This window comes from Lagopus muta, chromosome 1 (assembly GCF_023343835.1).
Source record: "Lagopus muta isolate bLagMut1 chromosome 1, bLagMut1 primary, whole genome shotgun sequence".
Classification (NCBI taxonomy): domain Eukaryota; kingdom Metazoa; phylum Chordata; class Aves; order Galliformes; family Phasianidae; genus Lagopus; species Lagopus muta.
In genome coordinates, this window is record NC_064433.1 from 34985426 (window position 1) to 35009607 (window position 24182).

At 42.1% G+C, this 24182-nt stretch overlaps 1 protein-coding gene and 1 long non-coding RNA gene across 5 annotated transcripts; one reads left to right on the forward strand and one right to left on the reverse strand.

Moving 5' to 3' along the window:
• Nucleotides 1-1090: 1090 nt before the first annotated feature.
• Nucleotides 1091-23680, reverse strand: BEST3 (bestrophin 3). Of its 3 annotated transcripts, XM_048960161.1 has the most exons (10): nucleotides 23519-23680; nucleotides 19770-19939; nucleotides 17902-17996; nucleotides 17146-17379; nucleotides 12355-12509; nucleotides 11604-11681; nucleotides 11054-11206; nucleotides 7555-7635; nucleotides 6504-6655; nucleotides 1091-4549 (listed from the first exon to the last, which is right to left on the reverse strand). In XM_048960161.1, exons 2-10 carry the CDS (start codon nucleotides 19919-19921, stop codon nucleotides 3643-3645), a joined length of 2007 nt encoding a protein of 668 aa, XP_048816118.1. In that variant the 5' UTR covers nucleotides 19922-19939; nucleotides 23519-23680; the 3' UTR covers nucleotides 1091-3642. The 3 variants fall into 3 exon arrangements, with proteins under 3 accessions (XP_048816118.1, XP_048816136.1, XP_048816127.1); XM_048960179.1 differs by lacking the exon at nucleotides 19770-19939 and having other exon boundaries at nucleotides 1092-4549; nucleotides 23519-23657; XM_048960170.1 differs by lacking the exons at nucleotides 17902-17996; nucleotides 19770-19939 and having other exon boundaries at nucleotides 1092-4549.
• On the forward strand, nucleotides 4332-5421 carry LOC125700043 (uncharacterized). Of its 2 annotated transcripts, none has more exons than XR_007379760.1 (3): nucleotides 4332-4416; nucleotides 4511-4565; nucleotides 5313-5421. It is a non-coding gene; the product is annotated as an uncharacterized LOC125700043 (long non-coding RNA). The 2 variants fall into 2 exon arrangements; XR_007379761.1 differs by having other exon boundaries at nucleotides 4511-4561; nucleotides 5313-5414.
• Nucleotides 23681-24182: the final 502 nt, after the last annotated feature.

Sequence of the window (24182 nt, forward strand, 5' to 3'; positions counted from 1 at the left end):
TACCTGTGTGTGGAAAGTCTCCAGTGAGGCGGGTGAGAAAGGCCATGACTTGGAGGCCTGTATGTGAAGGATCAAATTCTCTCCATCAGGCCCAAATGGTGTGTTATCTCCCACCTCCCCTCACAGCTGGGCCTGATGTGAGGTGGGGCCAGGAGGGAGGTTACAGTGGTGGTATATATGGATAGTATTCACCTTTGGTGGTGTTGGAGCAGCCTCAGCACCAGGCATTGGGTACAGACTTGGTAACATGGACTGGGGCCAGCTGAGTGGAGCCCATGGCCTGGGCACAGCTGTAGGGCGACTAGGAACCCATGCAGCTTTGGTGTTCCTGGAATAGAGACCAACAGCCACGAGGAGCTGTTTGGATGAGCTCTGCACACAGGCAGCACAGCACAGTGTCTGTTGGCATCTTGGCAGGGTTACCATCACAGGTCTGAGATTTAAGGCTTCAGCTGTAAGACTTGATAAGTATTAACAGAGTGGGGTGGTTTGTGTGTAGGTGTCTCAGAGGTGTTGATTTTGCCTTCAGATATGAAATATTTTCTCTCTCTGGTGTGTGTTTTTACAACTCTGTATTTGCAACTACATTATGTTGGACTTTTGATACCACAGCTATCAGCCTATAGCAATAGCAATTCATTTGCCATTTGTTTCTTTTTGTGGGAAAGTTTAAACTGTATGACGTTAGCACTTATGTCATGCCTCCCTTGCATTATCTCCTCATTGTGCCTATCGTGCTTAGAGAAGAACGGCCATAAGAAAACTTCTTGAATTGGAAAACTTTTTTTTTTTTTTTTGTCATAAACCAGGGCAAAAAGAGCATCCACGAAGGGGTTTCAGTTGTTTAGCAGCAGCCAGTATTGTTTTCCCTGCTGTGCAGTTGACTTACAATTCTGGTACATTTCCATTGTTTCCAAAATACATATTTTTCATTGAATGAGAAATTACAGGAAAAGTTAGAGATCTGCTGTTCATGACTGAGGATTTTAAAGGCAGTGGGATTTGTCTCTACAGCATGCTGACAGCTTGGCTCTGTGAATCCTGGCATGGAGCATAAACGCATCTTAGAAATATGTGGAAAATCATCATGAGCATTCAGGGAGTGTCCTTCACTTTATTCTGATGCATCTCATCCTATCTGACATCACCTGATGGGGTCAGGGTATATAAATATGTTAGAAAACCACGTTGCTCCCATCACTTCCTCAGTCTTTTCGAGCTTTGCCCACTTCTGTAGGGTTGCCTCTTTGTTCCAGGTAGAAATTGAGTTGACTTGCACGGTAGTTCACATCTCTGCCAGAGGTGTTTCTTGACAGTTCAATGCAGTCAAGACATCTGTGTTTCTCAAAATGCCTTTATTCATGCAATAATTCTACATTCTTTATGCCAGTGAACATGAATTGTGAATTGTTGAGGTTGCTGAAATTGTCTGTTTACTATGCTAAGGCAAATAGTTTACCAGAAGTAGTGTAAAGGGAGCACATCATCCCCAAAGAAAATTGAATATAAGTCAGAGCCTGAAGATGTTTGCAACAGTGAGATAGTAGACTAAATGCACGGAAATTTTTCTGATAATTCATCCCAGCACTAGTTTCTTTGTGAGCTAATGAATGGAATATTTTAATTATCCTGGAGCTGGCCTACTACGTGTGATGTACTGTTTGTTTACTGCATAATAGACTGTGGGACTTCAGAATTGTCATCACCAACCTCTCAGTATCTAACAGATGCCTCTGTGGGACCTAACTGAAGTTTAACCACCCTGTGGCTACTGTATGGCCCCCCATGGCCTCCACTGGAGGAGTACTGTCACTGGGGCAGGGAGTGCAGACAGAGTGAGTGGAAGTGGCAGCAAAGTCATTGCTCATGAGATGCACAAAACTCTGGTGGATAGCATCAGTGTGCGCTCTTAGCAGTGGCCATGCTGAGAAGAAAATGATGGAAGATGAGCAGAGCTGGACAGTGAGAATCTGGGAAGGCTTCTGCAGGCTGAGCTATTCTGAGACAGATCAGCTGACATCTGAGCTGGGGGAATGAAGGTAGAATCATAAAACTGCTGGAGTTGGAAGGGACCCTTAAGTGTCACGTAGTCCAACCCCCCACAATGAACAGTGACACCTACAGCTACATCAGGTTTGCTCAGAGCCCCTTCCAGCCTTATCTTGAATGTCTCCAAGGACAGGGCATCCACCAGCATTCTGGGCAACCTGGTCCAGTGCCTCACCGCTCTTCTTGTAAAAAAAAATTCCTTAAAAAATTTCAATTGGGTAATTGAAATCTCCCCTCTGTTAGTTTGAAACCATTTCCCCTTGTCCTATCACAGTAGACTCTGCTAAGGAGTCTGTCCCCTTCCTTCTTATACCTCCCTTTAGATACCATAAGGTTGCTCTCAGGTCTTCCAGAGCATTCTCTTGTCCAGGGTGAACAGCCCCAGCTCTCACAGCCTGTCCTTGTAGGAGAAGTGTTTGTTTCATCCCCTGGATCGTTTTTGTGGCCCTCCTCTGGGCACGCTCTAACCTTTCTGCATCTCTCCTGTACTGAGGACTCCACATCTGGACACAGTACTCCAGATGAGGTCTCACCAGCGCAGAGCAGAGATGCAGGATCACCTTCCTTGATCTGCTGGCCAGGCTGCTTCCACTCCCTGGTGAAAGTTGTGTGAAGGAAGATACTGAGGAGGTGTGATGGGACCGGACTAAGTGTGGATCTGTGGGAGTTTTATATTACAGGCAGAGTCATTTCCAATTTCTGGCTTAAATCTCCTTTCAGAGGGAAGAACAGTTCCTGGTCTGTAATAACAGAGCTAGACAGTATACCAGATTTTCTCCATAACTGCTGAAAATCCTTCCTATGCCTGTGCTGCCAGCTGCAGCTCCCTACGAGTGGAGGACTCCAATCAGTTACCTCTGCTACTCCTTCTTGAGAGAGGTCTATGGCCCCTAGATAAGCTGTGTACATGCTCTAAGGAGCACAGAACAAGACTCATACCTCCCATGCCTAGTTCATCAGAAATTTTGCCTTTTGTGTTTTTCTTAATGGAGTTTTAATATGAAGTATTTCATTTTTATTTTTCAATCCATTGTGGCATAGCTTCAGCAGGACCATAGCAGGCTCTTGCCTCCACAAGCCACAGTAAGGTGCCTGATTTATTTAAGCATACCTCTAAGTATTGGAATTTAGTGGGCTGAGGGGGGAATTGAGCCCAAATCTCCCCTTCTAGCTCCTTGACTAGAAACCAAAAGTGTTGGTTGTCTTACAAGGATGTTACAGATTTAAATCTGAAGGAGCATCTGTCAGATTACATGGCAATATTCAAGGTGCACTTGAAGTGGAAAAAGCCACCTCTGCTCTTCTTAACCTTAGTGTTTCCTCTAGGCAAGCCCACACGTTTCACTACCATGTGCGCTGGCTGGTTTGAATCCATTTTTGAGGCTCTCAGTCCTCTCCGTGTTTTCCTTTACCACCAGTGACCAAGTGGCTTGAAGTATTGCAGTGCCTCGTGTTTAGATGCCTGAATCCTCTGCTGGATCTTGCTCAGGACTTGTCTGAGCATCATGTCTGCCTTTATGAACCTTCCAACAGACATCTGTGAGAACCACTTTCAAGAAAAGACAGGAAGCGCAGCCAGAACCAGAAGCACTGTTAAGGATTTCTTTTACTTTTTTCATTAGAAAATTCTACTATGGCTGTTTCTTTGGTATCCAGGTTATCCAATAGATGGTGCATTTCAAATGTCTCTGGAGCAGTAGCAGAAGTAACGCTTTTTCCATCACTTACCACAGTCCTTGGTTGTGAAGATGTTGCAGCATCTGTTACAAGATGTGCAGAGTCAGCACTGGGCATTGTACTGGGACTATGGAAGCTTGGTAAGCTCCATCGCTGGAGGTTTCTCTCATGATCTGTTATGAGACCAGCTATGTTACTACTGTGGGTTTCGTGTTTGGGCTCCCTTATGCTAGGCAGTGACTGATGCATCTCAGTACCTGGGAAGTGTGCAGTCACTTCTGGGGGGAATAAAGAAAGGTCCATAAGAGACACATCTGCCTCGGTTAGGCTCCTTTGGAGCTTCTCTTCTGGTGTGACTTCGGCACTCTCTGCTTGCAGAGTTGGCTTGCCCAGCACATCAGGTTCTTTTCCCTCAGCTTCAGAGATGATGACCTCAGGAACCGGCTTGTTCGTCTCGGATGAGGTGTCACTGTCATTGAGCAGCGCCTCATTCTTGGAGGTTTCGCTTATAGGTCCTAGATCCCTGCTACTGTGAAGTCTGCTACTTCGGTCAGCTCCTTCGTGTTTCCTCTTGAAGCTGGAGGTAGAATGTCTCCCCCTAGTGTGCATTTCCTGCAGCCGCCTGATGTGTCCCTTTTCATCTGCGGGGAAGAACACCGAATTCTCACTCGTCTGCCTGTTGTAGCGCCTGTGAGTGGGGGTGGAAGGGTGCTCGTGGACGCTGAGAAATCTCTTAACTCTCCTCAGCACTGAATGTTGTCTGTGGTGTTTCTCCTCTTCCCAGGGCCACTCTTCCCCATAGAGGAATTCTGTATCAGCCAGCCTGCCAAATAAAGTAGGTAAGTAGGTGTTACACGTAGGAAGTGTGCAGTCTGCATGCACATATATCCTACTATCTTGTCAGGAAGGCAGAAATGTTAGGAATCAAAAGCCCTTATGTGTCCCTCGGAAGGGCATGTCCCAGCTGGCTTGAGCTTAGGGTGAGGGTAGGGGGGGAGAAGGAAAGCCTGCTCAGTGCTGTACATCTAGAGAGACCTTCAGGCAAAAAAGAAAAAAAAAGAAAGGAAAAAAAAAAAAGCTACTCCTGGAAGCAGAGTGAAATGGTTTCTAAATAAATAATGCTAGACTCAGGTGGTCAAACCTCATTTAATTCCAAGGCATGACAGGGTGTCTGAAAGTCCCACCTGTAGCTGGTGCTCTTCCCCTTCCCAGCCTTGTGGTTAATGAGAACAGCTATTGTTTTGCTTGCCATGCCATGCATTACACACTATAGTCTGGGTTCATCTCAGAAAACAAGTCAAACAAGGCCATTCAGTTTTCCTAAGGACAAGGACTACAAAAGGACATGGGCCAAACCCGAGGCAAGGAGAGCAGGGAGGCAACACTGATACAGAAGGACAGAGGGAATCTCACTATGCATTTATGAGGCTGTTGGCTTCTTATTAAAAATCGTTCTCAGACTTAATAATATTTATTCTTTTTTTTTCCCCCCTGGTAATTAGAGTAAAATAAATTATAGTCTATGGATTTATCTTCTCTCTTGAATAATGTATAGGGTTTTGTTTTTTGTTTTTTTTTTTTTCCAGAATGAAAGAATTTCTGAAAAGGTGGCATATGAGAAAAGGAACCAATACAAAGCACTGTTCCTTGCAGTAGAAGGCAAACAGAGCAAATAGGAGAAATAAAAATGAGAAAACATCAGTTTGGTTTTCCAAGGCCAAATTAATTTAAAAAAAAAAAAGAAAAAAAGAAAAAACCCACATTTTTTGTTTTGGTAAGGCTGGATTTTTTTTAATTTTTTTTTTTTTTTCTGAAAAAATTGAGAACTTGTTGAAATAAATTATGAAGTTACAAAAAAGACTCCTATGCTGCTTTTATAAACATTCTCAGATAAAAATGTTGACTTGCTCTGGCCTTTGCTTAGGCAGGATGATATTTACACACACTGACTTGTTTTATGCTAGGGTATGTCACAAGTGCTTAAACTCAACACCTGCTAAACTGACAGGCCCATCACTGCAGTCTAATATAGATTGCAACAACTCTGGGTGGTCCTGTAACTCTCAGTATTTCTTTACAACAAGGGTTATTTTGCATAACTCCTCTTCTTTACCCTTTCACAAATCCTGACCGTTCCAGCTTCCTTGCCTGGATTATTACTCAATTAAAGGCCATACCACATTTCAGATCACTTCCTGTTTATATTCTCAAAAATCTGGACTAATTTCAGCCATCATCTGCTACTCAAATGAACAAAGGAATAGCTGTTTGGTGGTGTATGGAGAAGCCATAGTAAGTGGAAAATTATTAAGAAGTCTGTCACTGTCTTCAGGTGCTGTCCAATACTCAGAGAACATCTGTGAGCACTCCCCCCCAGGCATTCTCTAGTTATTAATTAGACAACATGTGCTGTGGATGCACCATCTCTATGAGCACAGGGATTGCTAAAGACATCCTCCCATCAACACCAGCCTGCCTGCCCCCTCCCTGCAATACCCTTTCCAATCTTGACATTTCCCACTCACAATATCATCCTATCTGTGAGCCCCATGCCTCTTTACCACGTTCCCCCAATGGAAACTGTCTTAACTATGTGTTACAAAATGCAGTTCTCGAGGCAGCTGTCTGGATGAGTGCTAATGAGCAGGACTGGCCACTGGAGACCAGAGAAGGTCCCGCAGCAGTCACTGGTACAGCCCACATCCCTCAGCTGCAGAGGTGGGGGCTGCAGCTGTGGCAATCTTGGTGGTGGCAGTAGGGAATGTTGTGCCACTCACCCCATTTCAATTGTTGATCCGAGGAATGAAGGAATGCAGTAATCAGCAGCTGCTTTTGTGTAGGGCGGCCGGGCGGAAGAATCGTTCCAGTAAATGTCTCTCTCCATTCTGGGTAAGTTCATGTGCATCTCATCCACCGCCAGAAGTGAGACCTTAGATTTTTTGAATAAATCATGTCACATTCAATTTATTACAGCATACAAAATAACCTGCTTTGTACTACTCAGCTCAATGTTTTTTTATAGGCACTTTAAACTAAACCGTGTGCTCTGGTCATTGTGAAGAAACTCAGTATTACTAAAATCCAATCTTGATACCTTCGTACACCTGTGAAAGTCTGAATTTTAATGCAACTTGAGTCTTGTGCTGTGAAGATGTTTCTTTGGGTCTGAAGCCCTTACTTCACCAATGGTGCAGTTAAACGGACTTGTGATCCCAGTGTGCAGTGGGTAGTCTGTGTAATGTGTTATGTTCCTCTGAATGTTCCACTGCCTGAGAAGATTTCTTCCACATTTTAACTCTTTCAGAATCAAATGTGACCGTCCCAGTTTAGGGCCTTGCGAGAGGTCTCATCAAAAGGGCTCTGCAACACCCTTGCAGCAGCCTGAGGTAGCATTAAGCCAGAGACCAAAGGCTCTGCTTTGGGATCTTCTCTGAGATATTATACAAGCAAGATTAATATACAACATTGCAATCGTTAGACATTCAGATTAGCAAAGCTTGTTTTCATCTAAATGGGAGTGGATGGCTTTTGGATTTGGCAGGATTGACCCACATTACTTGCTTTTCCCGGCATAAGGTGAGCTTAGACTTGGAGGTCAGCTGTTTGCATGTTAGTCAGGAAAAAAAGCGATGCCAAATACCCAAACCAGGATGCATTAGCTTATGAAAATACAATCTGGGGATCATAGCTACAGGCATTGCTTCAGGGAAAGAGTTTGTTTTAATGACACTCATTGCCCTTAATTTGTACCTCGACGTAAGAAAAGGGATTAAATATAATGATGATCTATGATACCGCAAAGCTGGAAGTAGAAATAACAACAGCAACCTGTAAATTTCGATCGATGCACCAATTAGTTTCAAAATCATCATCATCTTCTCCAAATGGATTAATAAGTTGTTCCGCGACCTGAGAGGGTGATGAGACAGTGAATAGAGGTTAACATGCAATGTCAGGACTGCTGCCTCAGAGCAAATATGATCTGATTTTTCTCTCTCTCCCTGCCTGTCACTTGCAATCATAACATGAGCTTCAGTGTGATGTTTGTGCCAGTCGAGCAGAGGAATATCTTGTTTTCCCTATGCATGCAGACCATGGTGTCTCATTGGTGCTGTCAGTCATGATTGTTGGTCCTGCTTTACAGGAACTGAGAAATGTCCGGGCCGCTGTGATTGTCACATGAGATAATCATTACCTTCCCTCACTGCTTCTCAAGCTGACTTACATTAGTGATTTAGCAATGGAAGGCTCTTGCATTATGGTCTATGATACTCCACTGGCCCACTCAGTGTTTCTAGGCAACATAGCTGAGGTCTTCTGGAAGGAACACAGCCCATCCCCTGAGTCCTGGACACCAGCCCCTGGCTGCTGCCGATTGACCTGAGGTCATGCTAACTGTATCCCTCTCAAGGTCTGAGAAAAGCAGCCTACCCAAAGGCTTGGCTCCAGTGAAAGTCATATGGCACGGTAGCCAAAGCCAAGAGACAGCGTCTGAGTTTGTTCTTTAATTCAGCCTGGAGTTTCTGTTTCTGTAAATGAAGTGATTAAAGCTGCAGGGGTAGAGACTATTTTTTGGAGGACGCGACTGCTCAGGGAGCTCAGGCAGGTCCATGGTGAGGTGCCTCAGGTGAAGGAAACCTCTTGGGCTGCCCTTGCCTCACCTACTCCCCACCTGCTAAGGCCTTAATAAGTGGAAAAATAATCAGAAGCTGCTCCAGGCCTCATGATCACCAAAAAACGTTATGGGGATGAAATCACTGCTGCTCAGGATGAAGAAAAATCTGAAATAGGAGAACTGGAAAAAAACAGCTGTGGGACATTCAGACTACTTATTTCTCAGTTTCTTGGTGAACTAATGTTAAATATTCTCCCCTCCTCCACATTTTCCCTCTTTTTGTTTTTTTAAGCTAGTGATGCCATTGCTGATCCTGGAGGTGGCCAGGGCCATGCAGGGCGAGTGGAGAGACCCCACGTTCAACATGGTGTTGGGCAAAATGATTGCTATGGGCTGCTATGATCTAAATAACTTTTAATAGTAAGGCTGTCACTCCCTGGCTATTTATCTGCATGTGCCTCATGTTTAAGGACTGCTCAACTGCACTGTTACCTAACTGCTTGCTGACTCTCCTTTGCTGGTGGTGGAAGATGACGAATGAAATGCTGAGAAGACAAACTATAAGAACAAAAAAGGAGGCAGGAGGAGTGAGAAGCAGAAGGGGAACACCTCTGCTCACATTTGTGTGTGTGCCCTGGGGCATTACATTTCGGGTACAGCTATGTGGCTGCTGGAATCAGATTATGGCAGAATGCAAATGACACTGTGGGTCTCCAGGGAAGGCACCAGATTAGCTCAGTGTTAACCTAGGAATTACTGCCCAAAAATCCACTGCAAAACCTCTCCCATGAGCTAAAAAAAACAGTGAGCAGGGTTAGGACAGAGGACATTTCCTGGCCACTAGTTTCTATTGTCTGGAGAGGAATGCAATGCTAGACAGCTAAGCCCTGTATTTGGATGGTCTGTCTATTGCAGCAATGACATAGGGATTTAGCAGAGTCTCACGTGTTGTGAAACTTTGCCCCTGTATTGCAGGTATAACAAATCAGGCTTGAGGCCAAGGAATGAGCTCAGTTTTGCTATCATCTCTGAGGAATTGCCAAGTTACTGGAAGTCAATAGTGCTGGCCCTGTATGCACACTGGCAGCCAAAACCCAACGCGCTCAGCAGGAAACAGCTTTAACCTTCAGAACAGAAAGATATGCACTCTGTGGCAGTCTGAGGGAACACTGCTGATTTTGTCTGGTTTTTAGAAGCTGCTTTTCCTCCTCATTTTCTTATGCAGAAGATTCCTTAGTTATAATGATATTCCATATCTATTGCCTGGAGTTGGCTGGAAGCCTGTAACTGGAAAAGATGGATATTGATGGAGGGGAAAGCATCCCCCTATGGCTTCCTGACACATTGGGCAGAGTGGTCAGGAGGATAAGCTTCCAGTTTTGTAACCCACCGGGACAACCCTGAAAGGTAGTGCCTAGAGACAAAGCCTCATCTCTATAATTTCAAAGAAAATCGGTGCTGAAACCCAATTAAAAAAGATAGGAATTTAAGGCCTGCAGGTACCTCACTTGCTATTAAACATAATTAAGCAGGTGGCAAAACCAGATGGAAATCAAAGAAGTATTTCATGAAGGGAAGAACCAATCCTAACTCTTTCTCATGTACAAAGTTTTCCACATCCGTGGATACTGCACTCCTCCTGCAGCAGAATCCTCTCCCTTCTTCCTTCTCCAGGCTGGCCCCTATACTGCAGCCTCCTTTCCCCCCAAAAAAATTTCCTGCCATACAGGACTAAAGGAGCTTACCCTGCAGGCCTCTGAAGAGTGGGCAGCTTTGCAATCCCTCCCAAAACCCTTGCAGTTCACCAGGTTGATATGCTGCGTTTTTTTACCCTACCATTTTGAGATGGCTGTGGGAAAAAAACTCTAAAAATGGGGGCATTCAAGGAAAGAGGGCCAATTTTGTACATTTTATATCCTAAGAAAAGTGAACTTAAAATTTCCAGCTATGATTAATAATCCCAAGAGAAAACCTTTAAGTACGTGGGCCCTAATGTACAAATTTGCTTTTTACTTAAAACTTTTCTCAGTTAATCTATCTTGATCCTCACTGCAAAGAAGAGAGCCAGTGTGAGGTGTGTGACTTAATTACTTATCTATCAGATCAACAGCAACATATTAACTAACCAGGCATCAATGGGCTGAGGGGTAGCATCCAAGGCCTTCCATAATTTTTCTTCTTAATGAATGCTTTTATGCAGTGAGACTAAGCAATAACAACTATCACTGTTTGAGAGCCTTATGAAACAGGAGACCTTAAATTGTTTGAATCATATTAGTTAGCAGCAGACACTAAAGGCAGGCTGTGATCATAAGATGAAATTGTGATTTAGTTCCTTTCAGCCCATGCCAGGTCTGCAAAAGTATTTGCCCATCGTATAGCCCAGTGGGAAAAATATTTAAAACATTTTTCATCTGTTACCTTATAGTCCACATCCAGGGACCAGATTTTGCTGGTTATGCTTTCTTAGGGAGTTGTTGCTGTGCTGCTCCAAATGAAATTGTATCTTTCAGGTTCCCGAAAACTCCTTATGGTAAGATCTTTTTGAGTGGAATTAACAATGTACTGGATAATTTTTCTTTATAACTACAGGACACTTTGGGCTGAATTTAGCTTTGTTGTAACTCCCCAAAACCTCAGTGATTTTAGTGGGCCACAAATCTGACACTTCAGGGAAGGTTCCCCCATTGCCTTCCCAGAATGCCAGCTTACCTTGAGCCATCCTGCATAGAAGAAGAACTGTAACAGCGTGAAGATCGGAACATAAAGATCTAAGTCATGTCCCTGATACCCTTGGTCAGTATCCAAAAACTGGCGGCCTATCAGGCAGGCAAAGAAAAAGGTATACACTGCAAGAGTAACAACCTGTGAAGAGAAAAACTAAATTGGAAATGTAATAATACAGTCTTATGCATAAGGCATCACAAATCCAAAGGCCTCCGACTGCCTTTTGTAATATTATTTACAAAACTGGAACAAAATGTTACAAATAAAGAGGATGCAAGAGTAATCACTGCCAGGAAGTAGACCCAGGAAACAAAAGCATCTTGGAGCTTCCTTGCTCTCCCAAATTATGCAAGGATTTCAAAACATCTCCACATTAAACATTAATTTTAACATTAAATATTTAGCCAGATGCTGATACTCAACAAGCCCCAGACTTCTTGGAGATGCCAGTCCAGACTATGGATGTTTGGCACAAATGTCCCCTTTTACGGAAAAAGTATTTCAAAGAAAACGTGTGAAAGAAACAATTCAGTACCTGTGTATAGACCAGAGGAATTCCAACCCAATCATAGCCAAACAAAAGGCTACACCAAGATCTGAACTTATTCATTTCCTGAAAAAAAAAAAAGAGAAAAAGAAGAAACATATCCCAACAAACTAAAATAGCGTTAATCCTGGATGACAAACATTTAGTTATAGTCTATTTTTATACATGCAAAAGGACAGGGAGATAAGATGGTGTCGTATAAATTCACAGAATAATAATACTCAGCTGCTCATTGTAATGTTTGAATATTCACTTAATTTATGGAGTTGGAATGCTTAATATAATATCTATTTCTTCACAAATGATCTTTTGTTTCTATCTTATATACAGCTTAGTGATATATGAGAGAATGCATTTTATTACATAAATAATGTCGGGCCACTTAAAATATTTAGGGAGTCTGTTTTCCCTGAAATTGACACTAAAATCTTTGAATTACCAAAGAACAATCAGATTTTTTTTTTCTACAGTAATGGGCCAAGTATGAATTTACAGTGAGGCTTTTACTCACCAAACTGTTGTTTCAAGTAATTCTTTCTTAGCCATATAAACACAATCCCAGTGAACTTCTGTGTGTGTCTGAGTGTACACTGGCACACCAGAAAAGTGTTATAGATTTTCTCTAAGATCTTTCAGATGACACTGGAGAGCTGAGTGCTCTAAATCAAGTTATGTAGGTGAAAAGCTACTGCGTAGCAATTTAACACTGGTTTGCTGGAGGTTTACTTTTTCAACTTACATTCATTAGCGTCTGTAGATCCACACTGTCTCTAATTCTTCCCTCATTTCGTGCCTTCGATGCTAAATTTCCAAACCAGACAAACGGAACCCAATATTTCAGATGGGGAGACTTAAGGTCATCAAATATTTTTCTTTCATGTCTTGTCATAAAACCTGTTTATAAAACAACAACAAAAAGGAGCTGATTTATTCTGTGTTGACAGTGCAGCTTATGTTATATATAATTATGTTTATTTGCATAGAACCATGCAAAACACCAATTATGATTCTAACTAGTAGCCTCCTTTTTTATTTATTTTCTCAGGTTGCATCTTGTTTGAAGCAATTGTTTTTGCTCGAACTACCTGAAAAGCAATCCCTATCCATCAATATATGTGACAATTTGCTATGCTTCAGCTCTCCTTTGTGACTGCTGAAATACTGTAGATACGTATAGCACTAAGCCTTGCACAGATTCACCAGATTACTCTCTAGTTTCATATTCTACTTTTAGAAAAATAAGAAACTGGATAGCATCAGTCAATAAGGTATCACTTTTCGGCAATAATGGCTTTTAGCAGGATGCCATCATCTGTTCTGAGGGCAGTCGGGTGACCTGGTTCTAATAATTTTTTGGTAAGCCTGCAAGATAGTGAGCAAGAAATGGAGCACACAAGCACATGTATGAAACAGAGCTCAGCTGAGAGCGTGCTTTCTGCCAAGGAAATGCTTCTCTGCCAGATTTTGTATTTTCTTTGGGGCTATGCAGGGACATGAGGGGAAGGAAATGGAGCCACGCAGAGAAGCGCTACTGCTAGCGGTGCGCTGGGCCAGGCCCGGCTGTGGGCCTGCAGATTGAAGCTGTGTTCTGCCTGGCAGCCTGCCTGGCTGGGCGCTGGGAGGGCACTGTGCTTCCTGCTGAGGCAGCATGGCCTTGTGAAGCCCTGCTTCCCTCTGTTGTAAGGCACTTTGAGGGCAGCCAGGGCTGTGTTTGACAAAATCGCCACTGCCTGGGACTGCGGGCGCTTTTTGGAGCAACGCCTCAACCCCCTGGGCTTCGTGGATTGAAAAGCTTTGCTCTGCTCTGCTCTCCTCCCTTCACCCACACCTCTAAGAAAAACAACGGAAATTTCACAAAGGGAATTTTACATTTTCTTTTGCCTAGATCTCAGATATTCTGGGATTCGAGCAATCTTTAAGTCTGGGAAACCTAAGTTTTTGCTCAGATGGATGCAAGACTTCTTTTGTTGTGTTGATATTAGCTCTGAAACAGTACAAAGTTAATAACAAAGTAGCTGCAAAATAAGGGACTTCTCCAACTAATTATAAGTTTGAACAATAGTTTGAGTGCTGAAGATTCAATTTTGAATTAAGAATAGACACTAATTTTTCTAGACTCCAGCTATTAACTAGGAGTTGGCCTGCTCTTAATAATGTTGCTAATTATGCACCAAGCTATGAAAAATAAATGTATGCAAACTCACACAGTTGTTTTTCTTGCACAAATATGTGAATAAGGCAAGAACAGGTTTGTTAAACAAGGCAACCCTGATGAGATTGATGCTGCTGTTGTGTATTTGGAACCGCACAACACAGGAGGTATGAAATACTTTAAGTACTGAGATGGAGTACAAGGATAGGACATGCTGCTGTTGAGCTAGAAGACAAGCAGTTCAGCAGTAAGATATGGTACTTTTGCAGAATCCTGGAACATAAAAGCAGGATAAGATATAGCTTTTAAAGGTCCCCTCACAGTTTGCATCCAGTTCTTATAACGAGTTGCACAGAAAAAATTGGGCAATCAATTTATTGTGCTAGTTATGACTGCTCTGACTCCTGAGTGCCACTCTTTTAGGCTATCTTTGATTTTCATCTGACCAGCTTACTTACTGCAAGATAGGAGAAGAATGTTTTTATCATACTGGAATTGACAGACAGAATACAAAAAAATTGACAGTCTGGAGCATGAAAATCCCTGGAGAGGCTCTGGGAAGTCATTACTGAGGACGTAGCCTGAGGGGAACATGAAGAATAGCAAAGCTCCAGGGATCAGTTCAGCTTTCCACTTAAATTGGGTACATTTTTGTTCAGAAAACCAAGACAAAGCACCACTGTTTTCACAATAGCATTCAAATTGCCATTATTATTAAAGTCAAGGCATTCACGTTTATACTAATTAAAAATTGTCTTTGATGGACATATATAATAGATAGTAGAAAATATTAAACATTAGGAAATATTAAACATTTCTTGATTGCTGTTATTGCTGGCAAAAGTTACTGCAGTAAAACCAATATGCAGTACAGAAGCACTTGTAACTGCTTGGATAAGGAAACATTTTCTATTCCATAAATTACAGGAGATTGTATTAAAGCTCATTTATTAAAATTAAATGGTTTCTAACTACATTCATTAAACGTTTATTTAAAAGCATTCGAAGAATTAATTGAGAAATTCTGAACAAAACTGTTGGTTTTGACAAGAACTGGAAGATGGGGGCAGTTCCAGAAAACTGGAAATATTTGCAAATATTGTGCCAGGATATTGAGATCTCAAGATGCATCTTGAGAAGGATGATCTAAGGAATGACAGGGACTTAAATGCTTGGGAAAAAGAAAGTATTAAAATCTTGACGGGTGGTACAACCAGCAAAGAATGAAGAGACAGTAATGTGAACAGTGCCAACCAAAGTAATCTTATGGAAAAATTATTAATGAGAACATAACCGTGTCTGGAAAAATACACTTGTGCTCTCCCTGAAGTGCTTTATGGAATGTTTGGGTCTCCCATCCAAATGGCATGGACTGAGGCAAGACTGTTTCAAAATACCCATGTAAATAACTATAACATCTTGTGGTTAGAGGAAGAAAGATCTGATTGGCGATCATCTCCCACATCTCCCCAGAGTGTGCTAGCAAAGGTTAAGCAGATACAAGTTCTACTTTCTGTTTCTCTGTCATGTGAGAAGGACTAATTAGATGCTTCATTCCAGCGGTAGGTCTGGGTCTGTGAATTTCAACCAGCAGTAGGCGTTCATGTCCCTGGGCTGATAACTCATGTTTCTCTTTGTGACTCCCTACTGCTTGTCTTGGGCTGCTCTCTGGCCAGCTGTTGTCTCATTACTCACATTTTCCAAGATTCATACTCCTGATCATCCAACTTTGCTCTCTCACCTTGCATCTAACAGGATTTGTAAACTCATGACTGTTAGGCACTGATGGTTGTGGCACATGTGTCACAGTACTCAACATCAAAATGTCATGGATCTACATCAATCTACTGCCTACAGTTCCATAACAAATGCTAAAAAATGAAAAAGAGTTTAGAAAAGAGTTATGAGGAAGATCAAGATATGAAGACCATACCTTATCAGGGAGAGACTAAAGAAGATCAATCTTGTAAGTTTTCTCAAGCCTCTATACACTCTGCTAATAAGTAATTATTGATAGGAAACATTGATTTTATCTAATTAAAAAAAGAACAACCAAACCCATTTAAAAATCCAGCGACTTAGAAGATGACTGTATACAAGTTCAGACTTGGAATGAAAGTCCACTTTTCAACAGTGAGTTCACAATTGTGAATGTCAGATCTGTTTATTCTCCATTGTACTCAGCTGAATTTTAAATCAGGGCTGCTTGGATTCCTAGAAGGTATTATAGTTCAGTCAGAAATTGCAATTTGAAAAGGAGATGGTGAATAAGCTTTTATGCCATGTGTTGTGGATGAGTCAGACTAGATTATCATAATACTGCTCCCAGATTTAAAACTACAAATTTAAGCAGTTCATTTGCTGAGAAGGGAAACGTGTAGCAGTACTTATAGCACGGTGGTTCTCAGTTTGAGAACAAAATGCAAAATCGGCACAAGTTGTTTCAGTGATGATTGCTCTGTAAGTATCAGATTCTGCCACTCACATTCATACTAAATGTTGCAGCCTGTTATATAATGCTGTAGGGAATTAGGGAGGGGATAATTACAGAGTACTATCTTAATCACTCAGTGTTAGTAGTAGCAATATCTACTCTCAAGTGCTCAATACCACATCAACATAACCACATCATATACAGCACAGTATGTATAAGAGCCTACACAATCTGTACTGAAATCCACCAAGATGCCTACACTGTCAATATTTAGTGATGCTGTTTATACTAGAATGTTTTCCAACGTACAGGGGGAAAAAAAAAAGAAAAAAAAGAAAAAAAGAACTCTTGTTTTCCAGTCTACAATTTTGTCTCTTTTGGAACAGATTGTCTTTAGCAATAGGGAGGCAGAGCTGGATTAGCTTGTTGGAAATGTGGTAATTTTCCAGTGTGTGCTAGAAGCAGATTGCTGGGGAGAGTGACAGAAGCTTCCTTGACCTCTTGCAGGCTCAGGTAAACAATTTTGTTGGAAAGCAAAAGGAATAGAACTTCAACTGAATTTTGAAAATGGGGTGAAAACACAAATGATTTCTTATGGTAAGATGCATGCATTCTGCATTCTGCATTCTGCGTTCTGCATTTCTGGATTACTTTTTTTCAACACCCAAAGCTTCTTGCATATATTTGAATTTGTATATGTATATATGCACTGCATAATTTAACTTGCTACAACTTCACTTACTAATCCGTGCCAAAGGAATAATTTTAAGAAATGCAAGATTTTCAGTAAAAATATGACTTGTGCTATTTGGATGAGATCACCAAATCTCTGTAGAGAGAAAATAAAGCCTCGTTCAATACCTGTATGAAGCAAACACTTTCCTACCCTGTGCCCCCACCCGTGTGGGGAAGTAAGAAATTCTCAGAGAAGGCCGCAGCAGTACCTGCACCCACCACGTGGTCCATGGTGGGAAACCTCTTGTACACAGCTGTGCTCACGGAGCGAAAGATCAGCAGAGAAGTTAAATTCACATAACGCATTAGAGTCCTCCTGATCAAGCGGCCATATTCATCTCTTCCCTGGACACAGCTCGAGATCAAGAACATCAGTCGGTCTGGCCATGGCAAATTCACAAACTGGTTCCACCAGCGATTCACCACCAGCGTGACATAGAAACCTGTGTGTGAGAAGGAAAAATGTTCAGTGCCTCTCAGTGCTTCAGTTTAGCTTACTTTGATTTAGACTGTAGAGTGTCATTCACATCACTAAGCTGCTCCTTGTACCAGAATAAATGTAGTATGTCAAGCCAAAAACAGTATGCAATCAAAACTTATTATTTAGTAGACACTGCAACTTTATGACCTGTTACAGCTGAGTATCTCATACAGTGTTAACACAAACTTCCAGATTTTCTCTTTTGTAGTAAATGTTGAATGTTTTTAGTGCTTTGAAAGGTCAGGCACCATGTATCAATGTTAGTGGGCACTGTATATGTTTATACATATATATATGTATGAAAATACTTTCCGTTGGGATATTAAGAACTGAGCATAAATGTTGATGTGACAAAAGCAACTTGACTTTAAGGAGACCTTCTTTAAACTCCCTCATCTCTTCAATGCTTCCATGCACCGGCATTAACAAGATGCCTGAACAGAGACAGTGTTGGAGAGTAATTTCACATGTAACTAGTACTTACCAAGCACAAAAGTTACTGGGATTTGTTCAGCGTATTTGTCACAGTAAATTGATAATTTTTCAAAGAACCGCTTTTGGCTTCCTGTAAGAAAAAATCTGCAGCAAAAATAAAATGTATATGTCTTTTTGTAGTATTCTGGCTCTTGCTAGAGTGCAAATACATACAAGAGAGCAAGCTTGGCTAACGTCTCCAGGCAGATTCTTAAAGTGCTGAACACTTGTAACATGTAATAAAGAAACTGGAGAAGATGATAGTATTCTCTTGCCTTTGTCGTTTCCTAATTCAACTAGCACTACTAATTAAAATCAGTGCATATTGAGAACTAGCAAGCTATCCCATCGAGGCCAATGATGACAGTAAGAGGTGAGTCAGCAAGCAGAGCTTGCTCTCCTGTTTTCCGGAGAGCTGCTTGAAAAAAATGCTCAGGGCTGCTTGAATTGCAAAAGGTTACCAATCTCTACTGGCTGTTATTTGAAAATGCCACATAGTTGCATCAGTTTTTGCTCTTACTCCCACAAAATTTTGCTTATCCACCAAAGCAAAATGCAACAGTGCCTTTCTTATAGTGGAGAAAAGATTCACCACATAGTAGAAAATGAGTGGAGCCCAGCAGCTTTTCCCATGGCGCGAGTTACCTAACGAAATACAAAAATATGAGCCATTATTTTATTTGATTATATGAGTATTACAGCCACTCTTTGATTTCACGTGGCAAATATTTAGTGGATTTTCTTACAGTTTTGTACTAAAGTCTAAAGTGCATATGAAATGCTTTCCATTCCATATTTACTATGGTTTTTAATTGCTTAACTTTTCAGTGAAACTAGGTAATTTAATAAATTTCCGACTTCAGTGGTGTTCTTTTAATGTATTAATACTGTAGTTTTCTTTCTGAATGCACAGGGTTAGACCACTGAATGTGTTGCCAAATTGTTGATTAAACATAGACAAACATGCTAATTTTCTTTGCTATCCATAAAAAGAAAACGTTGCGATCTAATTACACATCAAGGTAAGAGCTGAATCATGATTTTGATACTAATGTTAGTGCACTTCATCAATTAAAGGCTCACTGCACTAAATGATGCATGGCTGCTGCTTAACTCACACCTCAATAGAATAAGGAGATGTTCCTCTGGTGCTGTTCTGCATACAGGCAATAACCACAGCCATGTTCCATGCAGTCTTGCAAAATTAGGTCCTTAAAATAAAGGTTGGCATTCTCTTCTAGCTTGAAGGAAAACCTCACAGTTCCTGAGAAAAGACTAAATATAACCTCTGCCTCAAATTAATCCTTTCTGTGTCGTCAGTGAAATTATCTCCGAGTAGCTGTCAAACTACAGCAAGCAGAATGAAAGGCCTATTCTCATCACTCAGAGAAGAGAGGCACGTTGTCAGAACAATAATAACCAGGTAGAAACTGTGGGCTAGCTGTGGGCATTTGTTTGTCATAACTAATTCAGGCTATCTTATTTGGCTTAACTTCAGAAGAATTGTTCAACACAGGCAAAGGACTGAGCTCATTCAAATCAAATCATAGTCATAGAATCACCGCACTACCAAGGTTGGAAAAGACCTCCATGATCATCCAGTCTAACCATCCACCTATCACCGCTATTTCCCCACTAAACCATGTTCCTCATTACAACATCTAAACGTTTCAAATATGATAGACTGTATCTTATTTACACTCCACATGCTTCCTATGGAACTTTAAAGTAAATGTGGAAATGAGAGGACATTAGAAATGTCCAAAGAAAAGCCAACTTTGTAGTACCCCCCACCCCAAACTCACTTATCAGCCTAATGCTATGAAGTGTGAAACTTCAGTACAACATTTAATGAGATGTGAATTGTAAAGGGTGTACCTGTATAATACACTTATCGCTGTGTAAAGGGTAGCAAAAACAATAAATTCTCTGTACAGCAATTTGTAGATGCTGCCTTTCCACTTTAGGAGTAATCTGTGAAATCCAAAGAAAGTGGCATTTGCTACTTTGCTGGAATAAGTGACTGTCATCGTCTTGGCAGGCTGAGCCTAGAAACAGTAGAAGAGAAGCAGGAAACCAACAACATTTTAGACAGCATATCCTAACCTGAATGCAGCCATGTATAGATAGATAGATACACAGATACACACACACATACAGATATACAATGCTAGATGTATACAGATACACATGCTGTTTTTCTGTATATAAAAAGAGAGAGAAGTGTGGAGGTGTTGTGGTTTTGTGCCTCGCTGAGACCTGCAGGTCGATGGATGCAGCATTGCACTTGGGGATGGCCCCAGCCACCAGCCAAAGGCACGGCCAGTGCCGAACCTTGGGTGGCAGCAGCAGTGCCAGAAGGGATGTATCACACCTCCAAAGCTTTTGTGTACTCCCAGTTTGCTCCAGTCTGGTGCAAGAAAAGAAAAGAAAGCAAATTTGCTTGAAAAATTTCCAGTGCTCCAGCAATAGAAGCAAAGCTAAAATTCGTAAATACCCTTCCTCCCCAGCCAGTATTTTTAGCTGGCTTTGGTAATTATGGTCATCGAGAAGCAAATGAGATCTGGAGGCAGTTTCTTTCATTAATAGTTACGACAGCAGCTGAGGGTGGCTGGGGAGCCCTGTTATTTGGCTCCTTGGCAGCCAGGCATGCTCATCACTTCGCTTCGGCATTGCATGACCATGCAAAGAGCCATGAGGTTGCTCAGGTCCACAGTGTGCAATGCAGCCTAATTAAAGCAATGCCAAAAAAGTACAGGTAAATAGTATGCTCTGGTGTTCATTCTTGCTTACTGAGCGTAGGGATGCCACAGCAGCTTTTATGTGCTACAGAAAACTCTAAATATGGATGACAGCAGTTTTGTACAGCACTTAAGAAAGGGAGCAAACAAGACAAGCGCAAAGCCTCAAGGTAGTCATCATTGAGACACTAGCCTAAATGTGATTCTTGGCTGTATTTTCTTGGTGCCAGGGTAGGTCATTAACTCTCAGAACAAAATATGAACCGATGGTTAATTGATGGCTAGATAGTATTTAATGCAGTTTGGCTACATCTCCTATGCAGAGCATAAAAACAGACCATTAAAATTCAGCTGTAAAAGTGCCACTTTTTCTTTTACTTATCAGGGAATCAGCAGAGAAAAGACACCATAAGCCTCCTATTACTGACAGACTGTCTGTTCCCATGTGCCGAATGTCTGCTTGAGTTTGCCAGCTTGGGCTCTGAGATTTTTGTTTTTTCCGTGGTTTTTTTTTGTTTTTTTGCTTTTTTTTTTTTTTTGAGTTGCATAGCTTTTATTCCCTAGCATCCAAATGATAGCTTTGCTGCTTCTAGGACTTGGCACATCTCTTTCAATTTCATTGTTGTCATTGAACTCCAGAAAGTTCATCTTGGGAGCCAAGCTGACTGCCTGGCAAGCAGCAAGCAGCCCTTCTGCTGGGAAGCCTGTGGTCAGGATGCAACATTTAAGAAAATGGAAGTAGAGATCTCCATTCTTGAGCAGAAACAGGGCTTTATAAGCATGGAGAGAAGTCTGTGGCTAAGCTACAGGGTGGGAATAGGGTAGAAAAGCATTGTCAGTGCACACTGAGTGTCCTGAGATAGCTGTAGAAGAATTCTGCCCTTGCCTGTGAATGACAAACTGTGTGTTCAAACAGTACAGTGAAGCAACCTTCTCCCCACTAATATACAGCTCATAATGGAACTGTATAGAGGCACAGATATTGACAAGATATCTGATAATGTGATGACTTAATAGCTAGGCTGGTACCCTTTCAGGGTGCAGGGAACAGAAGGAGAAGTCAGACAAACGCAATCTGAAGTAAAACATAAATTCTTGACTGGGGAGGCAATCAAACATTGGAACTGGTCTCCTCTGGTGTCGAGGTCTCCAGGAAATTTTCTGTTTATTTTTCTCTGTCATGGACCATGAAGGAGAAAGGACTGCAGCTGTGCAGGAAGACAGTGATTCACATCAGACCCATAGCTGTTTCTGCCCAGAGTTCAGAAACCACCATCACCGCCACTCCCTTGAACTGGGCACAGGGCTGTGTTTCTTCCCCCACTTCCCTCCCCATCACTGAGATCTGTGTATGTAGCGTGTTCCCCTTGGCTTTCCTCTGAAACATCAAAGACTGTATGGTGCCAAAAATTGGCACTAATTAGCTGGACAAATTGGGTTCACCTCCTCTGAGGACCTGCAGCAATGCCTAGGGGGTAGATTTTGGCTACAGCTGCAGAGATGTAATGGTAACAGGATTCCAGATTAAATATTTTCCCCTACATTAAACTGGGAGAGGTGATTTTTCTGCAGTGTGTCTTCTTAATTCCAGAGGCTACATTTCACTTTATCAGATTCCTGCCACCTCTATTAGCACTTTGAAGCCCTTGGCTACAAGCAGAAAATCTTCACATGAGTTCAGGAGGTGCTGGATACCAGCAAATTTTTATTTCTGCCTCTGGAATGGGGCAAATAGAAGTGGGACTCTTACAGAAGTTTCAGGCTGTGGTGCCTTTGTTTTCTTTCCTTTCCTGAGACACTCTATATTTTAAGCTCCTGCTAAGAAAATGCTCTACTGAACATTTCTCATTGGGTTCATACAGGGTATTCAGGGTGAAATGTAATGTCCTAAAATATACATTAGGTCATGTTAGGTGATTGAAGATCGCTTTGGACTATAGGAAGCCATGACAGACAGCAACATACCTGTCTGGTTAGATCTCACAACATCTCAAACACAGATTTAATTCTACACTTGTGCTTTTCCTCCATGAACAGCTACCCTCACCAAGGTACAGCACACCCACATTTACGTGTCAAGTTCTCGTGTGAATCTATGGTTGACTCCTGCCCGGTGCTTCCAACTCATGGGGCATGGGCAGCATTTGCCTGAGAGTCCTTCTAACATTACTCATGATAACAGGAAATTAAAAAGCTAAAGCTGAGGCTGACAGGAAGAGCAAATGATCCCAATGCCTCCAGCACATTCCTGCCTATCTTGGCTGGGGCACAGAGGGACAGAGCTCTGGATCAGACACCACAGTAACTGCTGCTGCGGACTTACCTATCAATTGCATTGCCCTGCCTCAATCAGCAGATAAAGGGTTAGGCTTTTTGTTGATTTGGATTTGAGGGTTTCGATGACATGACACGAGTTATACACCTTTTGTGCCAGCAAATGCATTGGCTCGCATCTGTGACATTGCTTTCTCTTTGGCTCAAGAAACTTTCTCCAGCCTGGACTGAAATGTGAGTTATAAAGCATTTCACTTTTGCTAAGATCATCAGAAGCCCTTAGACATAAGTGCCTAAAAATAAAAGATTTTTTTCCCCTACTGATACTGAGACCAAATGTAAATGGGTTTTTTGCCTGGCTGAGAATTTCAGGATGCATTAGTGTTCAGAGAGAAACCACAGTAAAAAATAACAGCAATCAGTGTTCCCTAACTGACCATTAAAGGGGCATTACAGAACATATAAATACATAGTGCCTCTGCACAGACCTACCCCTTGTCACTGAGTTATCTGATATATGAGTGTATGCTACATTAGAGAAAACAAGCAAGAGAGAGAGATTCACGCTAACCAAATACAAAAGCACGCTGAGCACTCTCTGTGCCCACTGACCTGCTGCGTGGATCTGGCAGTCCAGGCACGAAGGCAAATCCCAGACCCTTCCTCCTGTTCTGATGTCCCACACGGAGATCCGCTTGGGCTGCTGTCGTCCTGTGCTCTTCCCGTAACCTGGAGCAGGGAGTTGCTTCCACTCAGTCCCGGGAAGAGAGGACTGACAAGCACAGGGGTTAAAATGACTTTCCACTTCTGGAAGGCTGTTTTTGCCAAGTCCTCCGTCCTGTCAGTTACACAGGGAACAAACGCAAGCAGCAGCGGCAGCGGCAGCTGCTGATCTTGCTCTTTTCTAGTCTATAATTATAACGCCGGTTGCCGTCGGAAGGACCCCTTTCATTTGGATGCAGAGTCTCGCCATGACTTGGCTGGCACCTCCCGTTTTCTTCATTTTACTCCCTGTCCCAAAGTGGGACAGATAAGAAGCATTTTCCACCATGACCTTTAAAGATTTGCCTCCTTGCACCTAGCTCTGCAGAGACATGTTAGGGAATGGCACAGAGTGCACCTAAATAGGAAGACTGGACAACCTGGGCAAATCTGGGACAAACTGGGGGATGTGCCACAGCTGCTCTTGGATCACCCCCTGGGGCGCATTGCTGTTCTCTTGCTGACCTGCTGCCTGGAATTGGGAAATTAGAACTGCAGGGCACACTGCAGAAAA